We start from the raw sequence: 12,669 nt of genomic DNA, 5'->3' as shown, positions 1-12,669 counted from the left end.
GCATCCCAGGGCTGGCGTGGGATGGCCACAATGAGGGGTCACTGTCCCCTCAGCCCCACTGTCCCAAGAACAGTCCTATGGGTCAGCCCCAAGGACAGAGGCCACTGGCCACCACTAGCACACTCTGGTCCTCTGCTGACACCTGTGGGCAAGGGACTGTCCTCCTGTGTCACCCTGCCCTACCTTGCACCTTGCCCCATCTGGCACTGTGTCCCTGTGTGTCATTCTGCCCATACAGGTCACCTCACCCTTCCTATGCCACCGTGTCCCTACAGGTTACCCCACTTGACGTGTCACACTGTCCCTACATGTGCCCTCTGTCTCTTTGCCATGTCTCATGCCCTGCCTGTACATCCTCCTGTTCCCATGTGTCACCCTGCCTGTCCCCACAGCCTGGTCCTGCAGGGGATTTGGGGCTGGGCCACCACAGCCAGGGGCTGCCAGGTGGGGCTACGGTGCCCCTGAACTCATCCCTGGGGACACAGGGACAGTGCCACAGGCAGAGCCAAGCAGCACCCGGGTCCCTGCCCATGGCACTGGGCCTTGGTGGGGAGCCTGGATGTGGGGCCACAGTGGGGACAGCACCAACAGGTCTGTGCTGTGCCATGGGGGCTGTCCCCACCCGATGGCTGTGCCCTGACAGGGCCCAGCTGCAGCGCCCTGGCGATGGAGCTTCCCTGGGAAAGGACAGGCGAGGAAAGGTGGCCCCAGCAGTGCCCCCTCCACAGCCCCCATCGTCCCCCCATCCCATTCTCTATCTCCTCCACCTTCCCATCACTCCCTTCATCCCTCTCCATAACAACCTCCGTCCCCTTCATTGTCCCTCCATTGTCCCTCCACCCCTCGAGTCCACCCCCCCATTGCCCCCTCCATCCTGCTCTATTGCCCCCTCCATTTATCACCCTCCCCATCACCTCCATCTGTCCATCCCCTTGCATCATCCCTGTCATCCTCCCTCCACCCTCTCCATCTCTCTTTCCATCACTGCTGCATCTCCCCTCCCACCCTGCCTCCCCTGAAGCTTCCATCCTCCTCCATCCCCCTCCATCCCCCTTCACCCTCCCCATCATCCTCTCCATCCTGCACTTGCCCCCTCCATTGTTCCTCCATCCCAATTCCATCTCCTCTCCATCCCCTCTGCATCTTCCTCCCATTCTCCTTTGTCCCCTGGTCCCCTCCAGGGCTGGGGCTGTGCCTTTGGGGAGGGGACCGTCCCTGCCTGGAAGCTCCTCCTGGAGCAGGAGGACTCAGACAGCGCCAGGCAGGCCTGTGTATGGTAGCAAATACCCTAATTAATTAATTATGGGATAATCTCTGGTTCTGGGGAAGGAGCGGGTGGCTGCTCAGACTCGATTAACCACAAGAATGTTTGATCTCCCCCTGCAGCCCTGTAAGGCAGCGGGATTATTCCCACTGGGATGCACCAGCCATGCCCGGCTGCAAGGGGACACAGAGCCTGGGACAGCCCAGGGACACCCAGACTCCACAGGGGGACCCTGCCCCGGCCCCACGGGGATGGGATGGGATGGGATGGGATGGGATGGGATGGGATGGGATGGGATGGGATGGGATGGGATGGGGGGTTTTCCCTGTGCTGGCTGCCAGGTCTGAGGAAAGAGCTCTGTCCCTGTCAGAGTGTTGGGACTGGGCATCCCCTGCCTCTCCTGCTTCTGTCCTGCATCCCAATCCCACATCCCTGATCCTCCATCATGGACCCTGCACCCTGCTTCCCACATCCCAATCCTGCATCCTGTATCCCACACCCTGCGTTCCACAAAAGTACTCTCCATCACGCACACAAGTCCTGCATCCTGCATTCTGCATTCTGCAACCCGCATCCTGTATCCCACATCCCAGACCTGCATCCTTCATCCTCAGTCCTTCATCTGGAATCCTTCATCCTGCGTGCCACTCCTGCATTCCAGTGCAGCATCCCAGCCCAGAATCTCAGTCCTGCATCCCAGTCCTGCATGCCAGCACTAGACCCCAGTACTGCATCCTTCATCCCACATCCCACTCCTGCATTCCAGTGCAGCATCCCAGCCCAGAATCCCAGTCCTGCATCCCAGCACTGGACCCCAGTACTGCATCCTTCATCCCGCATCCCAGTCCTGCATTCCAGTGCAGCATCCAGTGCCACATTCCAATCCTTTGTCCTACATCCCAATCCCGTATCCTTCATCCCATATCCCAGTCCTGCATTTGTGATCCCGTATCCCAATCCTGCATTCTGTATCCTGTATCCTAATCCTGCATCCCAGCCCTGCCCGGCACACCCGTATCCTTCATCCCACACCCCAATCCCGCATTCCAACGCCGCGTCCTTCACCCCACACCCCAATCCCGCAAGCGGGTTCTGCATTCCCGTGCAGCATCCCAGTCCGGCATCCTTCATTCCACGCTCCCGAGCCCCTCATCCCGCATCCCGGGCTCCGCACAAAGGCCGCACTACAGCTCCCGGCGTTCCCGGGGCCGGGGGGGGCCGGCGGCGCTCCCTCCCGCGGCTGCGGGTGCGCGGCTGCGGGAGCGCGCTCGGGGGGCGCGGGCGGGAGCGCGCACCAATCGCGGCGCGGCCGCGCCCCGCCCCGGCCCGCCCCGCCCGCCCCATCCCCGCACCGGGCGGGGCGCAGCGGCCGCGCTGCCATGAGCGAGCGCCCGGCGGGGCCGCCCCGCCGCGCCCCGGCCGCCCGCGCCCCCCGCCCCGGCCCCGCCCGCTCCGCCCCGGCCCCGGCCCCGGCCCCGGCCTCGGCCCCGGGGATGCCGCGGGGGCGGCGCGGCTGAGCCCCCCAGCCCCGCTGCGCCGCCGGCCCCGCCCGCCGCCGCCATGGCCGGTAAGCCCCGCAGCGGCTGCGAGGCGCTCCGGGTGGTGGCCCGGTGCCGGCCCATGAGCCGGCGGGAGGAGGCGGCGGGATACGAGCGCGTCCTGGAGCTGGACGTGAAGCTGGGCCAGGTGAGCATCCGCAACCCCCGCGCCGCCCCCGGGGAGCTGCCCAAGACCTTCACCTTCGACGCCGTGTACGACGCCAGCTCCAAGCAGGCCGACCTGTACGATGAGACGGTGCGGCCGCTCATCGACTCGGTGCTGCAGGGCTTCAACGGCACCGTCTTCGCCTACGGCCAGACCGGCACCGGCAAGACCTACACCATGCAGGGCGCCTGGGCGGAGCCCGAGAAGCGCGGCATCATCCCCAGCGCCTTCGAGCACATCTTCACCCACATCTCCCGCTCGCAGAACCAGCAGTACCTGGTGAGGGCCTCGTACCTGGAGATCTACCAGGAGGAGATCAGGGACCTCCTCGCCAAGGACCAGAGCAAGAAGCTGGAGCTGAAGGAGAACCCCGAGACCGGGGTGTACATCAAGGACCTCTCCTCTTTTGTGACCAAGAACGTCAAGGAGATCGAGCACGTGATGAACCTGGGCAGCCAGACGCGCTCCGTGGGCAGCACCAACATGAACGAGCACAGCTCGCGCTCCCACGCCATCTTCCTGATCACCATCGAGTGCAGCGAGACGGGGCCGGACGGCGAGGAGCACATCCGCGTGGGCAAGCTCAACCTCGTGGACCTGGCCGGCAGCGAGCGCCAGAACAAAATGGGGAGCCACGGAGAGCGCCCCAAGGAAGCCTCCAAGATCAACCTCTCCCTCTCGGCCCTGGGCAACGTCATCTCGGCGCTGGTGGACGGGCGGAGCACGCACATCCCCTACCGGGACTCCAAGCTCACCCGCCTGCTGCAGGACTCCCTCGGGGGCAACGCCAAGACAATCATGGTGGCCACCTTGGGCCCGGCCTCCCACAGCTACGACGAGAGCCTCTCCACCCTCAGGTTCGCCAACAGGGCCAAGAACATCAAGAACAAGCCGCGGGTGAACGAGGACCCCAAGGACACCTTGCTGCGGGAGTTTCAGGAGGAGATCGTCCGGCTGAAAGCGCAGCTGGAGAAACGCGGGATGCTTGGCAAGAAGAGGAGGAGGAGCAGCCGGAGGAAGAAAGCAGTGGATGGAGAGGGCACCGTGGACAATGAAGGGGAGGATGAGAATGAGGATGGCCTGGAGAAGACCATGGAGAATTACTTGAAGGAGCAGAAGGAGAGGCTGGAAGAGGAGAAAGCCGCTATCCAGGATGACCACAGCCTGGTGAGTGAGGAGAAGCAGAAGCTGCTCCAGGAGAAGGAGAAGATGATAGAGGACCTGCGGAAGGAGCAGGAGGCCACGGAGCTGCTGGCCATCAAGTACAAGGTTCGTGTTGTCACCCCCATGGTGACAAATGGGGTGCCTGCTGTGCCCCCAGCCTGTGGTCTGGATGGGAATGGATCCCAAGCAGGGAGCCTGGGGGAGGTGTCCAGGCAGGGTCCCCCAAGGGCAGCCCCAGGCTCCGGCGTGGGGCTGGGCTGGGGTGGCCCTCAGACCTGTGTGGGGACGCTGTGGGGACCTGTGTGGGAGCTGCAGGGGGTGGCAGGGAAGGGCCACAGGGGAGAGGGTCACTGGTGGCACGAGTGTGCCGTGCTCCGCTCTTGTCCTCTTCGGCACAACAAAGCAGCTCGGGTGGGAAGGGGGAGTGATGAGAGTGATGCTGCAGATTCGTCCCTGCTGGCCTCGGGAGTGAGCCCAGGGCTGGGGCTGGGGACACGGGGCACCTGCCCCCAGTTCTGTCCAGCCCCTGGCTCCCAGTGGGCTCTGTGGGGATGGGCAGGCCTGGCATCCCTGCAGGGACCCCCATCCCCCTCCCCACCCCAAATCCTTCCTACCTCCCCAAGCCAGAGCAGGGTGCATGGGGGCACCACTGCTGGCTCAGGGATGCTCAGGGGTTTGGTGCTGAGGGTGAGAGGGGCCACGGCTGTGCCAGGGGTCTGGGCTGCACCTCCTCCTGCCCCAGCCCTGCTGCTGTCCCCCTTCCCTCCTGCTCGTGGTGGTCATGGGGCTGGGACCACAGTCCCAGAAGTGGGGAGGGAGCACCCTGACCCTTGGCATCACACTCAGCATGGCCCCTCTGGCACAGCCCCTGGCACTGGCCCGGATCCTGGGACTGGGCTGGAGCCCAGGCAGGGAGGGACCCCTCTTGGGGGGGACATGCCTGCGGTGCCAGGGCTGGGCAGGGGTCTGGAGCCTCTTCCATGGCCAGGGTGGTGTTTGTTGCAGCCCCAGGGACACGTGGCCGTGCCCAGGGGTGTGTGATCACGCCCAGGGATGCATGGCCGTGCCTGGATGCCTGCACAGAGAGCGTGGGATCCCACTGGGACGTGCCACCGGGGCAGAGCCGTGGGCTGCTGGCCGGCACAGCGGGTGTCCCGTGACGGGTGTCCCGTGACAAGTGTCCTGGCATAGCTGGATGCCTGGCACAGCGGGGTGCAGGCTGTGGGGTGCGGGCTGTGGGGTGCAGGCTGGGCTGGGCTGGCAGCTGTCCAGCACAGCCTCCCTGTCTGGCTCAGCAGGGCTGGCTCAGGGCCGCTGTGTGTCCTGGAACTGCTGAGTAACAAGGCAGGGCCGGAGGCGAGATGACACCACGTCCCTTTTGGTGGCCTTTGTGGCCGCTCTGCACACCCCCCTCTGGCTCTGGGGGTACAGCACAGCGACAGCAGAGCACAAATCCCCCCTGTGCCAGAGGGGCGCAGCCTGCTGTGACACTCACCCCAGTGGGCACAGCCCATGGGACACTGCAGGGGACACCAGGTGGCCTCACAGTGGTCGTGGGCAGCTTTGCCACACAGTGGGGCCACTGGCTCCGTAGTGACCATGGCAAAGGCAGCTGAGGTGACGGAGGGGACACGAGGTGCCCCGCCACCCCCACGGGTGACACACTGCACCCCGTCTTGCTGTCACACTCGTGGGTGTGGGCTCTGCCTCTGCCACCCAGCTGGGACTTGAGGGACACGGAGCTCAGAGAGGCGGGGTCAGCCTGTCCCAGCGCTCTGGGTGCCCAGATGTGCTCTGGGTGCCCAGATGTGCGCCCGGGCAGAGGGGCTGTGCCACAGGGGAGCTGGCTGGGGGCTGTGGGTGCTTCCAAGGGCCGTGCCAGGGGCTGAGGCTGAGGTCAGCGGGAGGGAAAGGGCTGGGAAGTTCTTTGGGTGCCGGAAATGAGTTCCCGGGAGAGGCTTAGTGCTGAAGGAGATTGGGAGCCTCTTCCTGAGAGGGAATAAATGCCCTGGCAGGGAGGAAACCGTGGCACTGAGAAACCTCTTAATCTGGCACGGATGGTGTCTGCAGGGGGGGAGCTCTGCAGGAGGGGATGGCAGCAGGGCCATTGTCCCAGCACCCTCCTGGTCCCCTCCCTGCACCCCAGCAGGGTCCCCAGGGGACACTCAGCATCAAGGGGAGCACTGGGACCAAGAACTGCGTTTGGAGGAGAGGGAGTGAGGGGCCCCTGGCACCTCAGTGCCCCCAGCCCTGGCAGGGGATGGCACAGGATTGGGTGGGGGGCTGCCCTTGGGGGGGTGTCAGCCCCCAGCAGAACCCCCAGCCTGGGATACCCATCCAGAGGGAGGAAGGAGGGATCCCCAGGGTCGGGGGGGTGGCTGGGGCACCCATGGGGGGCTGTGTCCCCACACCACTGAGTGGCTGCGGGGGTCTCACTGGGTGGGAAAGGGAGGAAGGCACAGCTGTGGGGTGTTCCCTGGGTGCTGGGGGCTGCTGGCACAGCTGTGGGGTGTCCCCTGGGTGCTAGGGGCTGCTGGCACAGCTGTGGGGGTGTCCCCTGGGTTCCCCCAGAACCCACAATACACCCCATGCAGCTGGAAGGGGAAAAATGGGGGGAAAACCATGGAAATAGAGCCTTGCCCCAGGCAGGTGTCCATGGGGATGGGGGCCACCAGTTTGCCAGAGCCCCCCCTCACTGTGCACAGCACCCCCATGGAGACCCCTGCCCCAGGGACATGTGACAGCAGCACTATGACAACCATGTGACCCCCCAGTGCTGGCACCACCCTTGGGTGGGTCTGGTGGCCCCCCTTTCCCTCAGGGCTGTGGCCATGGCAGTGGGGAGGGGGGCCAGGCCCTGTGAGGAGCGGGGCCCCTCGATTTGGGGGACAGAGGGACCTCAAGGGCCGGTGCCCAGTGCGCTAGGGTGGCCACGTGCTGGTTGGTGGCACAGGGGACATTTCAGAGATGGTGGCTGAGGTGTCTCTGTGATTGGGAGATTGGTTTTTGAAGCTGTGTGTGGTGTCCTGGGGACATCTGGGTCCGTCCCTGCTGACACCCTGAGGTGCAGCCGTGGGGGGCACAGGGTGTCCCCCCATTTGTCCCCCACGGGCGCCCTGACACGGGGACAGGGCTGCAGGGCACGAATACACACAGACAGTGTGCACACACACACAGACAGTGTGCACACACACACACAGTGTGCACACACACACATACACACACAGACAGTGTGCACACACACAGACAGTGTGCACACACACACATACACACACAGACAGTGTGCACACACACACACAGAGTGCACACACACACAGACAGAGTGCACACACACACATACACACACAGACAGTGTGCACACACACACATACACACAGACAGTGTGCACACACACACACACAGAGTGCACACACACACAGTGTGCACACACACACAGAGTGCACACACACACATACACACACAGACAGTGTGCACACACACACATACACACACAGACAGTGTGCACACACACACATACACACAGACAGTGTGCACACACACACACACACAGAGTGCACACACACACATACACACACAGACAGTGTGCACACACACACACAGTGCACGTACACACAGTGTGCACACACACACAGACAGAGTGCACACACACACACATACACACACAGACAGTGTGCACACACACAGACAGTGTGCACACACACACATACACACACAGACAGTGTGCACACACACAGACAGTGTGCACACACACACAGTGCACGTACACACAGTGTGCACACACACACAGACAGAGTGCACACACACACATACACACACAGACAGTGTGCACACACACACACAGTGTGCACACACACTCATACACACACACAGTGTGCACACACACACAGACAGAGTGCGCACACACACACATACACACACAGACAGTGTGCACACACACACACAGTGTGCACACACACACATACACACACAGACAGTGTGCACACACACACACAGTGTGCACACACACACATACACACACAGACAGAGTGCACACACACACACAGTGTGCGCACACACACATACACACACAGACAGTGTGCACACACACACATACACACACAGACAGTGTGCACACACACAGACAGTGTGCACACACACACATACACACACAGACAGTGTGCACACACACACACAGTGCACGTACACACAGTGTGCACACACACACAGACAGAGTGCACACACACACATACACACACAGACAGAGTGCACACACACACACAGTGTGCACACACACACATACACACACAGACAGTGTGCACACACACAGACAGAGTGCACACACACAGACAGAGTGCACACACACACAGACAGTGTGCACACACACACATACACACACAGACAGTGTGCACACACACACACAGACAGTGTGCACACACACAGACAGTGTGCACACACACACAGACAGAGTGCACACACACAGACAGAGTGCACACACACACAGACAGTGTGCACGCACACACAGAGTGCACGCACACACACATACACACAGACAGTGTGCACACACACACACAGTGTGCACACACACACAGAGTGCACGCACACACATACACACAGACAGTGTGCACACACACACACAGAGTGCACACACACACATACACACACAGACAGTGTGCACACACACACAGACAGAGTGCACACACACACATACACACACAGACAGTGTGCACACACACACATACACACAGACAGTGTGCACACACACACACACACACAGAGTGCACACACACACATACACACACAGTGTGCACACACACACACAGTGCACGTACACACAGTGTGCACACACACACAGACAGAGTGCACACACACACACATACACACACAGACAGTGTGCACACACACACACAGTGTGCACACACACACATACACACACAGACAGTGTGCACACACACAGACAGTGTGCACACACACACAGTGCACGTACACACAGTGTGCACACACACACAGACAGAGTGCACACACACACAGACAGAGTGCACACACACACACATACACACACAGACAGTGTGCACACACACACACAGTGTGCACACACACACATACACACACAGACAGTGTGCACACACACAGACAGTGTGCACACACACTCATACACACACACACAGTGTGCACACACACACAGAGTGCACACACACACACATACACACACAGACAGTGTGCACACACACACACAGTGTGCACACACACACATACACACACAGACAGTGTGCACACACACACACAGTGTGCACACACACACATACACACACAGACAGAGTGCACACACACAGACAGTGTGCACACACACAGACAGTGTGCACACACACACACAGTGCACGTACACACAGTGTGCACACACACACAGACAGAGTGCACACACACACATACACACACAGACAGAGTGCACACACACAGACAGAGTGCACACACACACAGACAGTGTGCACACACACACATACACACACAGACAGTGTGCACACACACACAGACAGTGTGCACACACACAGACAGTGTGCACACACACACAGACAGAGTGCACACACACAGACAGAGTGCACACACACACAGACAGTGTGCACACACACACAGAGTGCACGCACACACACATACACACAGACAGTGTGCACACACACACACAGTGTGCACACACACACAGAGTGCACGCACACACATACACACAGACAGTGTGCACACACACACACAGTGTGCACACACACACATACACACACAGACAGTGTGCACACACACACAGACAGTGTGCACACACACACAGAGTGCACGCACACACATACACACACACACACAGTGTGCACACACACACACAGAGTGCACACACACACATACACACACACACAGTGTGCACACACACACAGTGCACGTACACACAGTGTGCACACACACACAGACAGTGTGCACACACACACAGAGTGCACGTACACACAGTGTGCACAAACACACATACACACACACAGAGAGTGCACACACACAGAGTGTGCACACACACACATACACACAGACAGGGTACACACACACAGTGTGCACACACACACACATACATACAGTGTGCACACCCACACACAGTGTGCACTTACACACACACACACAGAGTGTGCACATACACACAGCGTGCACAAATGCACACACACACACAGTGTGCACACACACATACACAGAGAGTGTGCACGTAGGCATGGTGTGTGCACAAATGCACACACACAGTGTGCACATACACATACACACACAGAGTGTGCACATGCACACATACACACGGTGTATGCACAAATGCACACATACAGTGTGCACATACACACATACACACACACAGTGTGCACACACACATAGTGTGCACATACACACATACACACACAGAGAGTGTGAACATGCACACAGTGTGCACACACACATACACACATACACAGACACTGCACACACACATACAGAGTGTGCACATACACAGAGTATGCACATACACATACAGAGTGTGCACATACAGAGTGTGCACACACAAATGCACACATACAGTGTGCACATACACAAACACACACAGTGTGCACATAGATACACACACAGTGTCCACAGACACACACACAGTGTGCACACAGACACAAATACACACACAATGTGCTCATAGACACACACAGACACACACTCAGTGTGCACACACGGACAGTGTGCCCACATAGACACAAATACACACAAAGTGTGCTGATGCACACACAGACACAGACACACACACAGTGTGCAAATACAGACATACACAGCGTGCACATAAACACAAACACACGCAAAGTGCACACACATAAACAGGGTGCACACACAAATGCACACACACAGTGTGCGCATAGTCACAAATACAGAGTGTGCTTATGGACACACAAAGACACACAACATACACACAGACACACACACAGTGTGCAAATAGATACACACCGTGTGCACACATAATTACACACGCACAGTGTGCAAATACACAGAGTGTTCACACACGCACACAGCGTGCGTGTACACACACAGACACACACAAAGTGTGCACACACAGACACACAGGGTGCACATACACACACACAGAGTGCGTGCACATACGGTGTGCAGATACACACACAGTGCACACACACAGTGTGCAAATACACAGTACACAGAGACAGTGGGCATGTGCACACACATACACACAGTGTGCACATACACACAGAGTATACACACACACGGTGTGCAGACACACATACACACAGAGTGTGCACCTACGCAGACACACAGTGTGCACATACACATACACACAGTGTGCATACACACAAATACACACACACAGAGTGTGCACACACACAGAGTGTGCATACACACAAATACACACACAGAGTGCACATACACACAGTGTGCATACACACAAATACACACACACAGTGTGCACATACACACAGTGTGCATACACACAAATACACACACAGAGTGCACATACACACAGTGTGCACACACACAAATACACACACACAGTGTGCATACACACAAATACACACACACAGAGTGTGCACAGACACAGACACACAGTGTGCATGCACACAAATAAACACACACAGAGTGCACATACACAGACACACAGTGTGCATGCACACAAATAAACACAGAGTGTGCACATACACACAGTGTGCACACACACAAATACACATGGTGTGCACATACACACACACGGAGTGCACATACACTGACACACAGTGTGCATGCACACAAATAAACACAGAGTGTGCACATACACACAGTGTGCACACACACAAATACACACACACAGTGTGCATACACACAAATACACACACACAGAGTGTGCACAGACACACAGTGTGCATACACACAAATACACACACAGAGTGCACATACACACAGTGTGCACACACACAAATACACACACACAGAGTGTGCACAGACACAGACACACAGTGTGCATGCACACAAATAAACACACACAGAGTGTGCACATACACACAGAGTGTGCACATACACACAGTGTGCACACACACAAATACACATGGTGTGCACATACACACACACAGTGTGCACACACACAAATACACATACAGAGTGCACATACACACACACACACAGTGTGCATGCACACAAATACACATACAGTGCAGTGTACACACACGGTGTGCACACACATACACTCACAGGGTGCATATACACACACAGACATGGTGTGCACAGACACCTGGTGCTCGCACACGTGCCCATGTGGGTGTGAACATGTTCAGCCTGGCACAGGATGTGCTCCCTCTGTGTGTGTGTATTTTGCATTTCTGTGTGCACAGCCCATGTGTGTTTGTATTTGTGTGTGTTTACGTGTGTGTTTGTGTGTGTGTTTGTGCATTTCTGTGTGCACAGCCCCTGTTTGTGTGTGTTTATTTGTGTGTTTGTGCATTTCTGTATGCACACCCCCTGTGTGTATGTATTTGTGTGTTTATGTGTGTATTTGTGAGTGTGTTTGTGCATTTGTGTGTGCACAGCCCCATTTCTGTGTATATTTTTGTGTA

At 58.2% G+C, this 12,669-nt stretch overlaps 1 protein-coding gene across 1 annotated transcript; it reads left to right on the top strand.

Annotated features, from left to right (window-relative positions):
- Positions 1-2,714: 2,714 nt before the first annotated feature.
- On the top strand, positions 2,715-5,620 carry KIF3C (kinesin family member 3C). Its single transcript, XM_038130493.1, has 2 exons — positions 2,715-4,939; positions 5,564-5,620. The coding sequence occupies exons 1-2, from the start codon at positions 2,825-2,827 to the stop codon at positions 5,618-5,620; spliced, it is 2,172 nt and encodes a 723-aa protein (XP_037986421.1). The 5' UTR covers positions 2,715-2,824.
- Positions 5,621-12,669: the final 7,049 nt, after the last annotated feature.

The sequence above is a fragment of the Motacilla alba genome, chromosome 3 (genome assembly GCF_015832195.1).
Source record: "Motacilla alba alba isolate MOTALB_02 chromosome 3, Motacilla_alba_V1.0_pri, whole genome shotgun sequence".
Classification (NCBI taxonomy): Eukaryota; Metazoa; Chordata; class Aves; order Passeriformes; family Motacillidae; genus Motacilla; species Motacilla alba.
Note: the sequence above shows the minus strand (reverse complement) of the source record. Positions and strands in the feature narration are given on the sequence as shown.

What these genes read in the sequence shown, in the direction of transcription:
- KIF3C (XM_038130493.1), top strand. Translation starts at nt 2,825, where the DNA reads ATGGCCGGTAAGCCCCGCAGCGGCTGCGAGGCGCTCCGGGTGGTGGCC. An exon ending in CTGGGACCACAGTCCCAGAA is followed by an intron (nt 4,940 to 5,563) that starts GTGGGGAGGGAG and finishes CTGGGGGTACAG; the next exon opens with CACAGCGACAGCAGAGCACA.